Source organism: Crotalus tigris, unplaced genomic scaffold (assembly GCF_016545835.1).
Source record: "Crotalus tigris isolate CLP2741 ecotype Arizona unplaced genomic scaffold, ASM1654583v1 scf7180000017674.1595824, whole genome shotgun sequence".
Classification (NCBI taxonomy): Eukaryota; Metazoa; Chordata; class Lepidosauria; order Squamata; family Viperidae; genus Crotalus; species Crotalus tigris.
Genome location: NW_024096559.1, coordinates 1,173,847 through 1,192,998, shown reverse-complemented (window position 1 = coordinate 1,192,998; position 19,152 = coordinate 1,173,847). Strand labels below are relative to the sequence as shown.

Here is a 19,152-nt window from a genome sequence, read left to right as displayed (position 1 = left end):
TTGCTCAAAAGTGGAAAGCAATGGAAGTACCGAGTGGGGAAGCACTAATAAAGAAAATTATGTATTGCGCAGAACTAGATAGGATAACTAAAAGATTAAAAAATCAGGAAGAAACAGAATTTTTATCGAATATGGAATAAATGGAGGTCACAAATAAAGAGATAAGTTAAGATAGAGACCAGAAATGTATAGTTTGTATATAGATATATGTAATTAATGTACAACATGGACTGAGATGTCAGTCAAAGGCGATTTACCATGTTCAGTGTTTTTAATTCTTTTTTTTCTTTGTACTTAATAAAAATTTATATTAAAAAAAGATACCTAGACTTCAACTCCCAGAATTCCCCAGCCAGATTGAGAATCACTGAGAGAGAGGAGGTGAGTGGGAGTGGGAATCAACACAAAATACCTAATATGCAAGACTGACAATCAAAATGCTTGGATTCCGTCTCTTGTTGTGTGGAATGTTAAACCAATTATTCCCAAGCTGGCAGAATACACCCATGCAAAAGAATAGCTACTCTGCCGTGACAATAATTAAATGTTGCATATTGTGAAAGTGAAGCATCCGTTGAAGGTACGATTGCCTGTTGTTTCTCTGCATGATGTCTTTTCCTCTCCTTGCCTTTTTCCAATCAGCTGTGCAGTAGTAAAGAATTCTTTGCATTGAGTTGCCAAGTACAGATCAGGAGAGGAAGCTGCTGTTTTCCGCAGGTCTTAACATTGCACTGGCCTTGTTGTGAATACATTAGGAAGTTCAGAACAAGGACTCATGCAGAGTCACTGGAGCTGGACTCATAGTAAGGGGGTCAAGTCATACTAAACCATTTATTATGCCTTCATTGTGTCAGAAATTTTAAATCAGATAACTCAGCACTCTGATCTTCCTTGTCTGCTGCCATTCTAATCATGCTCTATCTCTATGGTCTGCCGCCTTCCTCCAGCAAAGCAGATAAAACAAAACAAAAAGAAACGAAAATCTCAAGAGAAATCTATCAATAATCATACAATGGGGGGGGGGCATAAAATAAGAAGAGCGCCATTCATCAGCTAATCAGAACAGAAACCCCAGAGGCTGGACGGGAACTGACAGTGGGACATGAAATGTCACACCAGTATGGTGACTCAATGGGAAAGATCCTATGATGGGGAAAAGTGGCATAAATGAATGGCTTGGAGGCCAAAGAGGTTTGGTCCTCAGTGATCAGAGACTCCATTCTCAGGTTTCCTTTAGGAGACTTTAGCAGGCTTGGATGAGGCTAATCCAAACACAAACAAATACCAGTAATCAATGTAGTAGTCCACAGCTTACAACAGTTCACACTTCAAAACGTTGTAACATCCCCATGGTCACATGATCAAAATTCAAATGCTTGGCAACTGGTTTATATATTTATGATGGCGGCAGTGTCCCCGGGGTCACGTGTGCCTCTTTTGCTTGGTTGAATTTATGAACTATATTTATGAGTTATAAGATGGATTCTGATTTTTGAGAATTAGGCTGAGGTTTTGTCAGTTTATTATATTTTGATAAGAACTGTTAGATTCTTCTCTTTCTGTCTAGTGTTCTGGACAATGTACAAATTCTTTGCGGACACTATACATTTATAGATTTTTTTAGCTCAGATTGCCAAATTTTATTCTGTTTTTGAACAGAACAAATACATAAACAGAAACATTAATAATATAAGTTGGGGTGGATAGAAAAGCATTCAATTCCCCAAGGAGAAGTAAAAGGTCTTCTGAGTTACTGTCACTTGGAGGACAGGAGATTAGATTCTTGTTTTCCTCTCCCACAATCATTTTCTAATTCTGAAATAGATATTAGCTGGGATCCCAAAAATACTATGGGGTTTTTCTCTGTATTTATGTTTACAGGTAGGGAGAGAAATGGGGATTTATGATTTGCCCAAAGGCATCATTAGGCAAATGAGCTGATCTCTGAGGTTACTGATCTTTGGAGAGCCCAAAAACGGGTATCACTTCTGCTTTTTTTGGTGGACTCAGCTCTGTCACCCTAATTGTTGGCCATATCAGGCCACTCTGATCCCTGACATCAGTGCACTTGCAATACCACCCCCACCTGTCTCTCTGGGGTGGAATTCCCCACTATATGCCTGAGTCACCTATAGCAGCAAGATAAATATGATCCTGGTTCCTCTGACTCCCAGTATCAAACAAGATCCTCCAGCATCACTTCAGGTTCAGTCTAAAACCTTCAGAGATGATGCTCAACCTATGGCATCCCTTCCAGAGCACCTTTCTTTACCTCCTTCTCCTCCTCCTCCTCCTATTTACTGCTTCCAGAGGAATGACGCTGTCCCGGGAAAGTGATATAGACTGGCAGGGTTGCAAAACTGCCTCACAACAGGTCCTTGAGCACCTGCAGAAGCTGAACGTGACTAAGGTGGTGAGTAGAAACAGAAGGAGAATGCTTCGACTTCTTCACAGAATGCAGTGGGACCAAATTCCAGATAGGAAGTCTGTGCAGGGAAAAGGGGTGCAGTATATAGGGAGAACCCCAAAATGAATATAATTGTATAGGCTTTTATTAATTCCTTTTGGCAAATTGAAATGTTTGTTGGGTTTAGTTAGTTGGAAATGACTGGGCTTTCCTCTCAGTTGAGTGATCTGAATGGGGCTACGGTTTTATGATGGAGCATCATGGTTGATAACTCCTAGTAGAGGTGGGGCACTAAACTGAAAACTTTGGATGCATCCCTGTAGTTTTTGTAAGCTATGGTTTAAGATTTACCGTGTTGTATCAAGCCAGCTAGTTGTAATTTATTTAATAAACTCTGGTTAAGCAAAGAAATGACTTAGAGGGTTGCAAAAAGATGGCTTTAGCAGTTCTGTGAGTGGGGTTGGAGTTTGGATTAGGAAAATTCTGATCCAAATCCCAACCCCATTCATATTGAATCAAAAAATTCTCCAGTGGACTTTTTCTTTCCTGTAATGCAAATGATAGCCACGAGGTGCCTGATTTCATTTAAGAGCATGAAAGGCATGTGTGTGGAAAGATAAATACATCTTCTCCTGATTCAGAGAGCTATGCTTGGTCTGATTTTCTGGAAGAGTTTTCCTTAGCCTAAGGCTGGGGTGTGTGGCATCTTCCTGATCAAGAGACATACAAGAGTAAAAGGCTCCAAACTGAATCATTTTTTTCCCTTTAGTGGAGTCAGGTCAGAAGCATCATGTACGTTTCTAGCACCAAATATAGCTAAACACGATCAATTTGGATTTCATGTTTAATAATGTTAAAGTCGCCAATGATTGGAAGGTTCAGCTGCCTGTCAGACTGGGCTCTTTATGCATCCCTTCACTAAGGAAAGGAGCAAGATGAAGGGAAGGCCACTTTCAACTGAGTTATTGATAGAAGAGAATATTTGTAGCTCAGGGCTAAATTATGGGTGCTCTCTGAGCTTGGTAGTTTTCTTTCAGACAAGGACCCCACAACTGAGTTTTTTTTGTGTGTGTTTTTGTGTGTGTGTGTGTTTTGTTTTGTTTTTTTGCTTAAGGAGAAGGATTTGGCTGAGGAAAGGGGGTTGTTTTCAGGGTTCTAGAGAGAGAGATAACCTTTACTGTCATTTTTTTTTTACTGTGTGCACAATGGCACACATCAGAAATGAAATTTAGTTGCCCGCTCTCAAAGTGAAACACATACATGACACACACCTAAACATACTATATACAACATATGTATAGACCCACACCCTTACATATACATAACAAATAAATATTAAATACTGTCCATCTTGAATATATAACAGAAGGAGGAAGCTTGAGAGTTCACAAGGTTAATGCTGTATGGAATGAAACTGTGGCTGACAGGAGAAAGTATTGAAAAGGGGGCATTTCATGGGAAAATTGACAAGATTTGAAAACAGGCTTGAAGCATTATCTTATTATGAAAAAAATCAGGTAAGAATTGGGAATATCCTAAAATCACACTTGCCGTGAATTGGCTCCAGGTAAAAGCTCTTCCTCATAGCCTGCTAACCCCAACAGAAAGATGCCTCTCTAATTGTTAAAAGATTCCTTATGCCTCTTTATATACTGTAGACAAGATTAAAATACCATTTTTATGTTTCTCCCAGCATATGTTCTGCCGTAGAAAATAATTACACAATGAAGCTGGGGATGGGATTTGCAGTCCTATAGGCAATTTTAAGCTCCCCAGGCAGACCTCCCTCCCTCCCTCCCTCTCTCACACACATACACACTCATTCATTCGCTCATTCATTCATTCATTCTCATTCCTTATTCATTCATCCTCCCTGGTTATATTAACTTGGACTGCAGGAAAGAAAACCTAATTTCTACACAACTAGCTTTCAAATGACCACACAACCCCCTCTGTCACCTAAAGTAGAACAAGTTGGGAGGGTTCCCTTGAAAATATGATTCTTGTTGTCTTCCAGGAACCACAAAGACACATGATTAAGAATAAGAGCCCCCTCAATTTTCTGCTAGCTAGCCCCTCAAATGGATGATAGACAGGGAGTAACAGTTTAGCTCCTTTCTTTCTATCTGTTACCTCCATTTCCGGTCTACTATCCTTCTAATCAGGTAACACAGTACCAGGCTTTGAGAGATACAGGCAGTCCTTATGACCACAATTGGGACCAGAATTTCTGTTGTTAAGTGAGGTGGCTGTTAAGGGAGCTGTGCCCAATTTTACAACCATTTTTGCCACAACTGTTAAACAAATCACTGAAGTTATTAGGTGAATCATCTGATCGTTTATGGTTCTCAGAAGCTGGCTGGGGAGACCGTAAACGGCAATCACATGTCCCTGGGATGCTGCAAATGTCTTAAATACCTGAACAACTGCTAAATGCCCAAATTTTGATCACATGACCATGGGGCTGCTGCAATAGTCTTAAGCATGAGGACCAGTTGTAAGTCACTTTTTAAGTGCTGTTGTAGCTTCGAATGGTCCCTAAATGTTGTAAGTTGAGAACTACCAGTATTCTTCAGGAAGAGCAATTTTCCACTTGCAGGTGATGTCAGGGGAATCTACCAACTGCTTCCCTTAATTTTTCCCACATTAAATGAGAGGTCATCATCAGACAGCCATTTTACCTACTACCCAAGAACCAATATAACCAAGAGTGAATACAGAATAAAATTCCCAATATTGTACATCCATCAGCACATCTGATGAAGAAAGTGAAACAAAATCCAAATCTGAAAGCAAATATTGATTGAGAAAGCCATTCCAAAATATTCTCACGTAAAAGAGTTTACTGAAAATCTTCCATCACTTTTGCTCTTATCTAGAACATTCTCATCCCCTATAAAGCAAATCTGATTCCAATATTTTTAATATAACTCTCCCCACCTGTAACTTAATATCTTTTTTTAAAGCTTCATATTCAATCTTATTGCTTTTCATTTTGAAACCACATATTCTGATGCAACTCCTGCTTTTCTTTACTTGTTACTCTAGTATTGCAGCATGGCTGGCCCCTGTGTTCACATGACTAAGGGGGAAAAACATCCTTTTCCCAATGCTTAGCCACACTGATGTAGCATAACTGAAAATATTCAGGTTCATGAATCTGAGATAAAATGATTTTTAGGTGCCTGAAGTTCCTCTGCAGCTAAGGCTCTGCTCAATGAGTTTCAGACAATTAACCTAAATCAAGAGTTGTAGTATGCTTCATGTGTATGACATCTTGTTGGACATTATTTCATTTTCTAGTGAATAAATCTGGTTGGTTACACAATTAGCCAGATGTTTAGACTGGATTTGACATTTTGGGCACTTTTAGTCCTTCCCAAGGGATAGGGAGGGGTTAGGCAGATGCTGTTGTTTGATATTATTTATTTATTAGTAATTATTTAACATAATAGAATTAAAATTACAAGTTTAATAATTTAATTAATTATAAATATTATTAAATGTTAATTTGTTAATTACACAAGGCCATAGTGTTCAGATCTACATATATACCATGCCAATACATTATAACATCTTAGGTTCTTGGGAAGAATTTGATGTGAATGAGAGTTAACACCAGCTAAAGAACTGGTAGCTGCGGTTTCATGTTGCTGTATATATCATCATCATCATCATCATCATCATCATCATCATCATCATCATCATCATCATATCCCTATCTAGTTCTATAGGCAGATAAAAATGCCAACTTCAGTTTAAACATCTGGCTGACTTTGCAATAAACCATAATATATTAAATTTGTATGCCAGCTGACTCTTAATGACTCTTGGTGGTTCACAATAAATCGAGAAATTACAATAAAACATTTAAAATGAAGAAAAATATAGCAAGTATGATAAAGTGAGGGTCTCCTCCCTAACCGAAGGCAAATGAAGAGCAAATATCAACATACTATTAAGCTACTTGTCCTACCCATTTTCAAGATCAATTTGGATTTACCTTTGAATTGTCATCTGAGACCGATTTTTTATTTTTCTGATCACTTGTATTCTTCTGTCCATCTCTCTGTGTCTGTTATTTTGTTATTTGTGACCAGATTCAGAGGAAGATCACATTTTGCAATTCAGCTTTTCTTAAACTGTCATAACCTACAGAGGTGACAAGGCCCATTTCTTAGAACTGCTGAAAGTAAACTATCTTGCTCATGTTTTCCATTTGATCTTTCTTAGTGTAATCATTTATTAAATTTTAGTTTGCCTTTTTTCTGAGAACTCAAGAAACCTATAATTTGGGAGAGGGTCTCTCCTCATTTTATGACCATCACACTTGTGAAGTGGATTTGGCTGAAAGTATGTTTGGCCGAAAGTCTATGATCATGTGAGCTTTTGTCTCCCGGCCTAGTCCTTCTCATAAAAAATTAGAAATGTAGACCTGGAAGGGGTCATTTAATTTTGCAGATATCCAAATCCAAATGCTCAAAAAACAATGTCTTTATTTGAACACATATAGAGAACGGTATGGAGGGGAATAGACAGACATTTTCTACTCAATATTATTTCAGAACAGAAAAAAAAAACAAGGGAACAAGATTAAAGATAAGTTGTATATGGTAGGGATGGTTGTATTCCAACATTTAGTTCTATTTTAAGTATGCTCGATGTACTTCTTTATATTTAGTGCCTTTATTTTTTTCCCCTAGGAAAAAAGTTTAACTATTTCACTTCCTCAGCGAATTGAATGCAACGATCACTGTGATCCAGATTCCCTGGGAAAGAATAGCATGGTAATTATTTCTATCCAAAACAAACCATATTGAAAAGCACAAAAACATCACAAATAGTAAAACATTACTTCATTCTATGGATTGTGATTTCTGTAATCTTGGTGGTTTTTTACTAATTCAAGAACAGTTGCAAATCAGTTAAGACAGTTAAAACTGTTTGTTTTTTATATATATATACATTTAGATCATTTCTCCAATAGTGATCTAGGGAGTTTCTAAAATCATCCAGTTGTAACGGTTCAAAAATAATAAGTTATGAAGACAGGCGTTACTTAAATAATGGCTGAATGATACTAAGCAGGCATTGTAAATTATGGAGATAATTGTACAAACATAGAACAATAGTGCTTAAATTGTATTCTAAGGAAATTTTTTGATTATGATCATGATTTATCACTTGTTGCTTGCATGTACCCTGAGAGCTTATGCACCAGAAACAAATTCCTTGTATGTCCAATCACACTTGGCTAATAGAGAATTTCTATTCTATTCTATTCTATTCTATTCTATTCTATTCTATTCTATTCTATTCTATTCTATTCTATTCTATTTTATTCTATTCCTATTCCTATTCCTATTCTATTTTCTATCCTATCCTATCCTATCCTATCCTATCCTATCCTTCTTTATTAAATGTATATGATGCCCCTCTCATTGATAAGGTGATTTCCCTAAAAGATGACTTGCCTGATACACACAGTAAAGTAGGCAGAGTATGCATCTCATTCTCAAAGAGCCTTCATGAGAAAGTCTGAAGAATCAGGCTAATACTAAATCTTTTGTGGTATACTTGCAGGATTGTCCTTTTAGCTGATGAATGTGAAGGCTGCCTTTATGGGAAGGGACAATGTTTATAGCTGGCAATCGAAAAAGAGAGCCAAAATGGAAGAATAAATTTCCAACTTTGCATGACAAGAGAAAAATTAGTACATATCTGATCTCATTTCCTTCAGTAAGCAACCCCCGTCAGACTTCATCATTTATATTTAGTTGTTGTTAGTTGCGAAGTCATGTCCGACCCATCACAACTCCATGGACAACGTTCCTCCAGATCTTCCTGTCCTCTACCATCTTCTGGAGTCCATTTAAGTTCTCACCTACTGCTTCAGTGACTCCATCCAGCCATCTCATTCTCTTTGTCTGTCCCCTTCTTCTTTTCCCCTCAATCTTTCTTATATTTAGTGGAGGTCTCCAAACTTTCCATCTTTAAGACTTGTGGATTTCAGCTCCCAGAATTCCTCAGTCAGCTTGGCCTATTCTAAAAGATGTGTTTTAAAAGCAGGCTTGAGTCTGGCATTTTAAAAGTGAACAGGGGGTGGGGTAGAGGAGGGAGATGATCACACACCTGTGCTGCTTTTGCCTGTCTCTTTAAGTGCCCTCCTCACCTCAGCAAGGCAAGGTTACCTATAAAAGCTGAGTAGGGGGAGGGGGAAGGGGAGATAAGAGAGAGGGGTGTGGGGCAGGCTGAAGCAACTTGAAAGGGATGCTTTTCTCTAGCAGTACTCACAAGCAGTTCTAGTAGGAGTAGCAGCTGTGGAGAAGAGTGTTTAATGTTTAATAGTATGTAAGGGCTTGCGTGTGTTGTCTAGGGACCTGTGTTATTGGCTCTTTTGGGTCTTGAGCCCACCAAATTGGGGACAGTTAAAAGCACCTATGACACAGAGTTCCCCAGCCACATTAAAGAGGGCCATACAAGCAAGCCTTTAGCTTTGAATAAGTTCCCTCTACTGAGGGATCTCCAAATCTGGTTGATGGATCAAATTAAAATGACCACTAGCTTTTGTTCTGTTTTAGCTATGTCTGGTGAAGATTCATCGGGCCCTTCAACGTTATCAGGAACTTCTGACACAGTATTCAAAATCAGATACTACTACTGGGCTACGAACTGCTGTGACTAATTTGTTGCAGTTCCTTCCAAAGGTAAAGTATGTTTATGAGGCAAAGGGAACAGATTACAGGGACATTGCAACAATGCAAGTGTAAGGACTAGTTGTCACTTTTTTCAGTTGAAGACTACTGGTCAAGGAGGCACTAACAATGTTAGGAAAGGCCCTATTTTTACAAAGAGGAAAATTATTTCCCTTACCCTTACGGTTCTCGTAGCCACTTTCATAGGGTAAACACAAGAGTTGCACAATTCCCGAAGAGGACCTATAGCTCCAAATGTCTCCCTTTGGCCCTGTTTAGTCACCAGCTCAGATTGTGCCAAATTATTTTCCTCTAACTTGAGTATCCAAACCCCATCACCAGGATGAGCATTCACAAGGACTGACACCTTGAGAATTGGGTAAAATGCAGATCTGACTTATGTCCTTTTCTAACTACAGTATGAAAGCAGAAGTCGAGCCGAAGAAATACAAGCATGGGAGGAATCGCATGTGGTGGATGTCATCTTACAGCGCCTACAGTTGTTTGCAATTTTGATGGCACGGGTCTTTGCCCACTGTGCAGCATTGAATAAGAATGTAACTCTCTGAGCTAGAATAATGCCAGGGTGGGAGGGAGAATATTTCATTACAAACCTTCATGTACTTCCACATTATCCAGAAGATACAATTCATTGCCTGGGAATGCAAAAATCAACGAGACAAGAATAGTTGGGGGAGGGTGACCTGGGAGAAACAAGGTGTGTCATTATGTGCTCTTATTTATTTAATATACTTATTTAATGTATTTATTTTTATTTATATGGCTCAATTCCTGTTGAGCACGGCTGTGCTAGTGACCAAGAATGATAGGAAAACTTAAGGGCCAACTGTTAATATCAAAAGTGGGGATCATTCAAGAATCTCTCACTTTCATTTACAATGTAAAATGTTATGTTCATCCTCTTTTGAGGGATTATGAGAACAGTGTTTTGTATGACCGACTGCAATAAAAAATCTGCATTTGTGTTATTGAAATGTATTGAACAGTTCCATAAATGGTAAAAGGACACAGAGGTGAGACTTCTCCCTCCCCTCTAGTATCCTACAGGGACAGGGCAGAATGCTGTGTGAACTCATACAGTACTGGGATGATGGGAGCTATGGGGGCATCATTGGTAGAGGGCCTAGAATCCCACTACATTTTCCTGGAACCTTCCCTTTCCCTGGTGGTGTCCCACATTAACACTTCCATTTCAACGTTTTATAGTAAATCAGAATTTGCCAAACTTTGCGAGGATTGTAAAAATTGGACGAAATTATGCTTGCTGCATAATAGTAAGCCAGTGTCAACATCCCTACAATTTATTATTGCATACCTCTACATCTGTATCTACAAACAGTGCCTCATGCTGGACAGGACAGAAATATGAAAGCCAGGAATTTGACAATTATCTGAATGTTTTATTAAAATAAACAGAGTGAATAAAAGGACAGAGATCCCAGAGTTGCAGAAGATAGTAAAAATTACACACATGTATTTCAGGAAAGGATTGGCGTGAATGTAGCTTGTATTTGCTCAATTTTACCAAAGTACAGTTTGATCTGGTTGGTTGGTCCCTGCCACTTCTCCAAATGAAGGGAAATTCCAGAGCAGCTTGACCAGGCCACTTTCCCATAAAGGATGCAGACAGAAGCCATATTTTGTAGCATCTCTTTATTTACAAATTTATAGCTGAGAGGCAAGACAAACAGAAATGAAAGCTCAGTATTACGTCATTGATTACCGTCATGGTAATTCTAATTCTAGCAAATGGCAACTGTGATATTTTATTTTTAAAACAAACACACCTGCTAATAAACTAGATGGATGCTGAGCCATTAATTCAAAAGGACCCCAATTTACCCTTTGACTTTTTCTTAACCTGGTCCAACTATAATCAAGAGTCAGTCAACATGTAAGCCTTTTGGAAGTCAGTGAATTTCAGCTTTCATGAGTTCTATAAGGATGTGCATATAAGGAAGGAAGGAAGGAAGGAAGGAAGGAAGGAAGGAAGGAAGGAAGGAAGGAAGGAAGGAAGGAAGGAAGGGTTCAACAATTCTACCAGTTGTCCAACCCTACATCTCTAGTTTTGCCCTAATCCAGGCACAATTAAAGATAGACCTGTAGTGGCAATTTATGGGATAAACTTTTATCCAAAGATTTGTGGAGAGGAGCTAAGACAGGGGTCTGCAACCTTAAACACTCAAAGAGCCACTTGGACCCATTTCCCAGAAAAAAGAAAACATTGGGAGCCGCAAAACTTGTGTGCACAAACGCAAGGGATGAGGAGCTTGATTGAAGAGTTTAATTAAAAAGAAATAGAGGCTGCTGTGCATGAGTTCTCTCTCTCTCTGTGTTTCCTCCCCCTCTCCCTCTTTCCTGTCTTTCTCTCTCCCTTTCCTCTCCCTCTCCCTTTTTCTCTCTCCCTTTCTCTTTCCTCTTCCTCTCTCCCTCTCTCTCTCCGATCTTCTGCTCACCTGGCAAGCTGGTTTCAGGCTATTCTCCAACAAACTGACAAACATTCTTATTGGGTTGGCTCTCTCCTGCCCTTCCTGCTTCCTGCAGAGACGCAGCCAAGGTAGGAGCCTCGCCCAATAAGCTTGTCAGTTCATCCGAGAACAGCATGAGGCCACTCTTTTTACACACCACCCACCGAGAGAGAGAGAGAGAGAGAGAGAGAGAGAGAGAGAGAGAGAGAGAGAGAGAGAGAGAAGCACAAGTGCCTCTCTCTGTCTCTCTCTGCAAATGGCAGAGAAGGCTGGGAGCCGCAGGAAATGCTCGAAGAGCCGCATGTGACTCCGGAGCCACGGGTTGCTGACCCGTGAGCTAAGAGAAACCAGAGTAATTTTTTTCCTATATGAGTCAATGCCCTTGATTGTATATTATAGGCAAGAAAGAATGGGGGGAATAAAGGACATATAGAGAATTGTGTGTGTATCTGTCTGTCTTTGGGAAATAATCTTGGCATTTCTCTCAGAAGCCACTTTAAATATATTTCTGCTGGGTAGTAGAAACATTGCCCAGAGATGGGCAGACATATCAATCTGATGAATAAAAAAAATAAAAAGTAAAAATACAAAACTATGGCTGCCAGCTAAATTCACTTATGTTGTGGGTCTACTGCTCTTTTTATATTAATTTTACAACTAAAACCTAATTACTCATTGGTTTACACAAAAATATGAAGGGATCAGGCCTACATATACTATACTTCTACCTTAGCATAAAGGTTCATTAAATCCTCAATATCATTTCCAGAAATGCCAGTGCTTGTATTCTCAAGAGGAAGCAGACATTGGAAAACTGGGTCATCCACATGCAGTTGTGGAATCTCATGGAGGTTGAAAGGTTCGTGGAGTGGTTGCTGCTCTTCATCTGACTGGAAAAGAAAAGGATCTAAGAAAAAAGAAAAGGAAAGAAGGAAGAGCAAATCAGCCGAACTAAAATCACAAAGACAAATGAGAGAGTTCCAAAAGAAAAGAGGGAAAATGGAAACAAACAAACAAAAAAATCCTGCAACCATAGTCTCAAAAGGATTACTTCTGGGATAACAATTGCCTAACTTAAGAGGGCCCAGATCCATTACTTACCTTCCTTGGCAATCAGAAGATCCTCCACTTTATACTCAGGATTCTCCAATTCATCAGTGACCGGCTCATTGCTTATAGGGAGTAGTTCCTTTGCCTCTGGTGTCTGAGTCTCCCCTGGTTGCCTGGATGGAGGTGAATTAGAGGAGAAAGGAAAAAAGAAGCCTTCTACCACCTTCAGTATGGGATGAGAGGACAGCGTCTTCTCTGCCATGGCACCCAAGTTGGGGAATTCTCTTGCTAAAGAAGTTCAGCTGAAACCTCTTAAAACCTTTTTTTAAGACTGAGGCAATCAGCTCAGATTTTATTTCTCCATTTTTTTTAAAAACCTGTGTTCAGGTGTTTGCCCCCCTCAACTGGTTTTCATAAAAAGACTTTGAGATAGCACCTCCCTGAGTGGAAGGCACAAGCAACAATAGTTTGATAGGAAAACCCTTCATTCCCTTCCAAAGGCTGTGCAGGACATATAACATCAGGAAGGAGTTCCATAAACAAGAGAAGCTATTTGCTTTCTGAACTTGCCTTTCCTGACTATTCTTTCCTCTAGTCAAAACTCTCTCAAAAGCTGAGGGATGGTTTAGAACAGTGATGGCGAACCTTTTAGAGACCGAGTGCCCAAACTGCAACCCAAACCCCACTTATGCATCGTCGGGTGCCGGGTGGGTGTGGCCCATTGGGTGGGCGTGGCTGCGGTGGTAATGGCAGAGTGGGTGGGACTAAAAAGGTCAATCAATCAATTCCAACTTTGCAAGGTCTTTTTTTTCCCGTGAGAAGTTGAAATTGACTGATTGATTGAACCTTTTTTTTTTTTTTTTGCACGTGGCAGCGGAAGCCTAAAGTGAAAAGGTTTTATAAAACCCAGTCAAAGGCCTAGGACTGGGGCGACGGCGCGCGTGCCCACAGAGAAGGCTCTGAGTGCCGCCTCTGGCACCCGTGCCGTAGGTTCATCACCACTGGTTTAGAAGGAGGGCAAGAAGAAAGAAGACAACTCTATGAGATGTACTGTCTACGTGCATTTCTCTGGATCCAAGTTAAGGCCTTTGTAAAGGGCCTTTAATCCAGTGAAAGGAAACAGAAGTTCCTCTTCAGCCCAGCGTCTCACATCTATCAGGAGATACAGAGCCCATGAGAAGTGGGACCGCAGTAGAATACTGGATTCAGGTGAACCAAAAACATTTTGGGAGTGATGCATGAGACAATTACAGTCAACTGCTTAAAGAAGCAAAGAAAGAAGAAGAAGGTATTGCTCACGTAGAGACTCTGATCAGGCGACGGTTCAAGTATCTTCTTTGTTCCGTCATGCTTGCTGGAAAGAAAGAACAGGCTATGAAGGGCAGAGAAGCAGCAACACTATCAATACTTTGCAATCCTCGCCCCAGATTTAACAGAATGTCCTTCATAGTTTCCTTGACAGAGAGCTGGTTTGTGGTAGTGGTTAAGTCACCAGGCTAGAAACAAGGAGCCTGTAAGTTCAAGTCCCGCCTTAGCTATGAAAGTCAGCTGGGTGGCTTTGGGCCAGTCACTCTCTGCCTCAGCTCAACCCAGCTCATAGGCTTGTTGTTGTGGGGAAAACAAGAGGAAGGAAGTGGTTTGGATATGTTTGCTCCCTTGAGTTTTTTGTTAAAAAAAATAAAGGCAGGATACAAACAAACAAACATATTCAATAAATAGTGAAATGCCCAAAGACTGCACAACCATTACCCGATAGAAGACTGGAAAGAATTCCTGAAATGCATATCCTTGTGATGGAGATAAATGTTTGCACTATCATTTCATTCAGAATAGGATGAATACTTTGGAAGAACTCTGATGGAAATGCCATGTGGAAAAGTGAATCTTTTGCCTCAATGGTTGAAATTTGCACGACAAAGAAAGAGCCCATATTTACTAATTGAAGTTTTGTTTCCCGTGCCAATGCACATCTGAGGCATCATCTGTCTTTGCCTCCTTGAAACTGTAAACCCTCCGGAACAATTTAGGTTGCTCTGTAACGTATCGTCATAATCCATCATCATCATCCATCTGACAAACCTTCCCTATCCAAACAATTTCATTTACTAGGTATCAACTCCCAGCAATTCTGGAAATATCAGAATACACATAAACTCATCCATGGGTAAATGCAGCTCAGCTAAGTTGCAGGGCGTAAATAGAGTCCTGGTGGAGAATGTCTAAGGAGAAACTGGCAGCCACTAATACCTTCCCGCCGTTCTTTGTAATAAGAACGGAAAGCTTCATCCCGTGGTTTGTCAGGATACAGGTAGAGGAGTGGATTCTCTGGGATGACCTCCTTAGCCAGGAGCTGGTAGTCTCGGATGATATCAGGTAGAGAAAGGGACTCCAGCTCTTTCCTGGTGTAGGGCTCAACTGAATTGAACTGGGGAGCACCTGCAAAAATGATATGGAGAAATTTCTGTACCATCCTGAAATTTGAATCTGGGAGGCCATGCCCTTGATGAGAAGAGGGATTCAGAACAACAGAACAGAGTTGGAAGAAGGAACCTTGAAGGTCTTCTAGTCCAGCCCTCTGCTCAAGCAAGAGATCCTATACCAAACGTGTCAAATTTGCGACTGTCACGTGACGTATCAGGACTGTTTTGCCATTGCTGGCAATGGGGTGGGCGCGATTACCATGTAAAGCGCCCGGCCTACAGGCCGGCAGTTTGACACCCGTCCTATACCATTCCCAACAAATAGCTGTCCAATCTCGTCTTAAAAATCTCCAGTGATGGAGCAGCCACAACTTCTGAAGGCAAGTCGTTCCACCGGTTAATTGTTCTCACCTTCAGGAGGCCTTTGAAGATTCTTTTTGTTTTTGAGGAAACCTGTTAACTGTTTTCTTTTAAGTCAGTGTTTCTCAACCTTGACAATTTTAAGGCATGTGGACTTCAACTCCCAGAATTCCACAGCTAGCATTGCTGGCTGTGTAATTCCGGGAATTGAAGTCCACATGCCTTAAAATTGTCAAGGTTGAGAAACACTGTTTTAAGTGAATAGATGGTAGGTCGACTTGATAGATGGACAAAGGATCTCCACCTTACTGACGTCTTTTTATGTAGCACAGTATTTTAGTAAACATAGATGAGAAAATAATAACTAGTGGTAGACCTGTTATGCAAGTGGGGTGGGGAACGTATCAGATATTTGAAATATATTTTTCAGCATTCAATCAGGGTGGACATTGTATGTGGAATGTTAATGCTGATGATATATTTGTTATTTGTTGTACAAACATTATTTATTATTTTTTTTTGTTTAGTTGTTTTGGTTGCAGTTGATGTCTTCTTTTTTCTTTTTATTCTGTATTTTAACTTTGGAGATGAAATTTTTTAAAAAAATTAAAAAGAGACAAACGTCTAATGATAGAAAATTGGCTGCTTTTGAGTGACTTTTTTTTTTTAATTGCCCTCAGTCTTTTACAGAACCCCATCTAGTTTTAAGGAACCCTATGGTTCTTAGCGCAGTTTGAAAAATCCTGGTCTATTACCATGCCAAAGCTTAATAAGCTGGAATAAGCTATTTTGTAAGGCATCACTGAAGATGATGAAAGGTAAGGTAGGAATCCAAAAACTCACCCTCATTGTTAAAATCTACCCAGGTAAAGGTGATGCCACCATTGGCGGTACTCTCACTGAAACGTATTAGGAAGGTGCCCGCTCTTTTCTTCTTCAGCAAACGCTTTTCATGTTTGCGGCTCACAAATCCCATGATGAGACTAGTCAAATTTGGAAATGGGAAAGATATATATATCAGGAAAAACGACTCATTCTCCTTTGCTTTCCAACAGCTTTGGTTTCATCTCTTCCTCGCTGTTTCTTTTCAAACCCTGTTTCCTACCTGCAGAGTCACGATTAGTAAACTGCTGTTCCAGGCAAAAAAACCCTAAAGTCCAGTGTTTCTCAACCTTGACAATTTTAAGGCATGTGGACTTCAACTCCCAGAAATCCACAGCCAGCATTGCTGGCTGTGGATTTCTGGGAGTTGAAGTCCACATGCCTTAAAATTGTCAAGGTTGAGAAACACTGCCCTAAACGCTGTGCTCTTTCCTGGCTTCTGCAATCTCAGTTAAGGTCAAGGACAGGTTTTGTTTTTTTTAATACTTGGCAACTTCAAAGTATGTGGACTTCAACTCCCACAAGTCCCAAGCCAGCATATTGCTTGGGGAATTCTGAGAGATGAAGTCCACGTGTCTTCAAGCTGCCAAGGTTGAAAAACAGTGGTGTGAAAACCATGGGAAAAAGCTGTATCCCCAGCCTTCCAAGATAAGAGTTATGAAATTTTCTTCCTAAATCCAGGAGAGATGCTGTTGCTACCTCGATATTTGGGACTGTCTCCTGAACAAGTAATACAGATAGTCCTCAACTTACAACCACAACTGATCCCAAAATGTCTGGTGCTAAGTAAAACAGTTAAGTGAGTTTTCCCCCATTGTGCGACCTGTCTTGCCTCAGTTGTTAAGGGAATCACTGCAGTTGTTAAGTTAGTAAGACACTTGTTAAGTGAATCTGGCTTCCCCATTGACTTTGCTTGTCAGAAGGTCCCAAAAGGTGATCACTTGGCCCTGGGACACTACAACGGTCATAAATATGAGTCACTTGCCAAGCATTTGAATTTTGATCATGTGAAAAATGGCCATAAGTCAGTTTTTTCAGTGCCACTGTTAACATCGAACGGTCACTAAACTGTTGCCAATTGAGGACTATCTGTGTATGATTTGGTGTCTCCCCCAAAGGCTAGAAATAATCCAGATGTCCTAATTTTTATCACTTTTCCTTTCTCCCCAATCTTTACTTGTGGTTCCAGAGCTGAAGCAGGTGCTCTTGAATCAGGAGTAGGATTCCATCAACCCAGGTCCAGAAGCTGAAATTATTGTCCTCTGTCGCTTCCTGGAGAAAAGAAAAGAGGACAGATAAGTGAGGAGGCTAGCAGCTGGAGAGCAAACACTCCCGGAAGCTGTTTCTGGGACAATGGCTCACCTTTGAAAACTTGTCCCATGTGATGGTACTGTCTGAGTTCACACCTGGCCCTTTGATGGGAAGAAAAAGTAAGGAGAAAACCATATAACTGCCTTGATAAGGATATGTACCTGAGTAGAACATTATTTCTTACAACAGTGCTATTCTTGTCTCACATTACAAGGAGAATGAAAACTGCTGAGAAGCAGAATTGAAGACCTTGAACACAGTTCTCCAATGAATCAGGCACGACTACTATCAATTCTGGGTCTACATTCCCAGCTCTTGACCATTTATAAATGCCCATTTTGCCTAAACTTCTCTGCTGAAAAGACAGAGACAGAATAAGCCCTGGGCAGGACTTTCAACCCAGACCTGTCCATGTCAGTGAAATCCCTGCTTCATCTCCATATGGACAAAACTTCCCAATTTACCACAGAGTTTTTCTCCCAGCATTTTGAGCTGTTGGTTGTCCAGGCCTCGCTCAGTGGCTGCTGAGAATTGCCAGGACAACACAGTGGAAAGCTGGATCCAGGTGGCAGCTGGTGGTTTGGAGAAAAACAGTTGGTTCTAGGAAGGAAAAAAAAAAAAAGCATTAATCGGGCACTTCATTTTATTTTAAACTGTCCTCTGCATGCAAAGGCTCCCCAGGGAATACATACAAGGAACAGTTTTAGAGACATAATTCCTTGGGCTGTCCAAAGAAACTGGGATTACCGACTAGCTTTTTGCTACCTTTTCTTATCGGTTTCCACTAGAAAGTTCTCTGACCATGGCCATAGAGACCTTTCTCTTACATGCCCGGGGGAAGATTAGATTAGGAGGATTGCTTTAAACTCAGACGCCGGAGAGGTTAAATGTTGTGGGATAAGAATAGGTGTTACTTTCCATCCCCAAAGTGATGGTATCCTGCCATATATGTCTGGCACAGTAGCTAGCTGCTAGAGGACAAGTGGACATCAACAAAGAATGTAACTTGCACTCAAGAACATCCTTCTTCTATTAGGCTCCTTACTCTCATTTATAGGATTCTAGAAACAGAGGTCCTGAGGCAAGGTGCTACCAAAGAAGGTTTTCAGACATGGAAGTTAAGCAGAACTTTTTTGGATGATTTCAGTGCTCTTGAATTGCATACAGGAGGGAAGCATGAGAGAAATGATTCCTTCAGAGAACACCTAGAGCAGTGATGGCGAACCTTTTAGAGACTTGAGTGCCCAAACTGCAACCCACTTATGCATCGTCGGGTGGTGGGTGGGTGTGGCCCATTGGCTGGGTGTGGCCCATTGGGTGGGCATGGCTGCATTGGTAACGGCAGACTGGGTGAGACTAAAAAGTTCAATCAATTCCAACTTTGCAAGAGCTTTTTTTTTTCCTGCGAGTTGAAATTGACTGAACTTTTTTTTTTTTTTTTTTTTTTTTTTTTGCACACGGCGGTGGAGGCCTAAAGCGAAAAGGTTTTATAAAACCCAGCTGAAGGCTTAGGACTGGGGCGATGGTGTGCGTGCCCA

General features: G+C 40.4%; 2 protein-coding genes across 5 annotated transcripts in view; one reads left to right on the top strand and one right to left on the bottom strand.

Annotated features, from left to right (window-relative positions):
• The first annotated feature begins 1,405 nt into the window (after positions 1-1,405).
• Positions 1,406-10,363, top strand: IL23A (interleukin 23 subunit alpha). Its single transcript, XM_039337380.1, has 5 exons — positions 1,406-1,509; positions 2,311-2,413; positions 7,111-7,194; positions 8,989-9,171; positions 9,522-10,363. The coding sequence occupies exons 2-5, from the start codon at positions 2,315-2,317 to the stop codon at positions 9,669-9,671; spliced, it is 516 nt and encodes a 171-aa protein (XP_039193314.1). The 5' UTR covers positions 1,406-1,509; positions 2,311-2,314; the 3' UTR covers positions 9,672-10,363.
• A 139-nt stretch (positions 10,364-10,502) lies between these two features.
• The window catches only part of STAT2 (signal transducer and activator of transcription 2), a 34,325-nt gene continuing 25,675 nt past the window's right edge, over positions 10,503-19,152 (bottom strand). For 2 of the 4 annotated variants that reach the window (XM_039337360.1, XM_039337359.1), the window contains exons 17-24: positions 18,079-18,214; positions 17,666-17,715; positions 17,481-17,575; positions 16,265-16,404; positions 14,889-15,077; positions 13,941-13,995; positions 12,693-12,814; positions 10,801-12,498 (exon numbers count right to left, since the gene is read on the bottom strand). In XM_039337360.1, the coding sequence (XP_039193294.1) occupies positions 12,308-12,498; positions 12,693-12,814; positions 13,941-13,995; positions 14,889-15,077; positions 16,265-16,404; positions 17,481-17,575; positions 17,666-17,715; positions 18,079-18,214 (978 nt within the window). In that variant the 3' untranslated portion in view covers positions 10,801-12,307. The other 2 variants (XM_039337361.1, XM_039337363.1) reach the window with 2 other exon arrangements.

Excerpts from the sequence above, each read along its gene's own strand:
- IL23A (XM_039337380.1), top strand. The coding sequence starts at position 2,315 with ATGACGCTGTCCCGGGAAAGTGATATAGACTGGCAGGGTTGCAAAACT. Across the intron at positions 2,414-7,110 it reads AGCTGAACGTGACTAAGGTG|GAAAAAAGTTTAACTATTTC; the intron begins GTGAGTAGAAAC and ends TTTTTCCCCTAG. Across the intron at positions 7,195-8,988 it reads CCCTGGGAAAGAATAGCATG|CTATGTCTGGTGAAGATTCA; the intron begins GTAATTATTTCT and ends GTTCTGTTTTAG.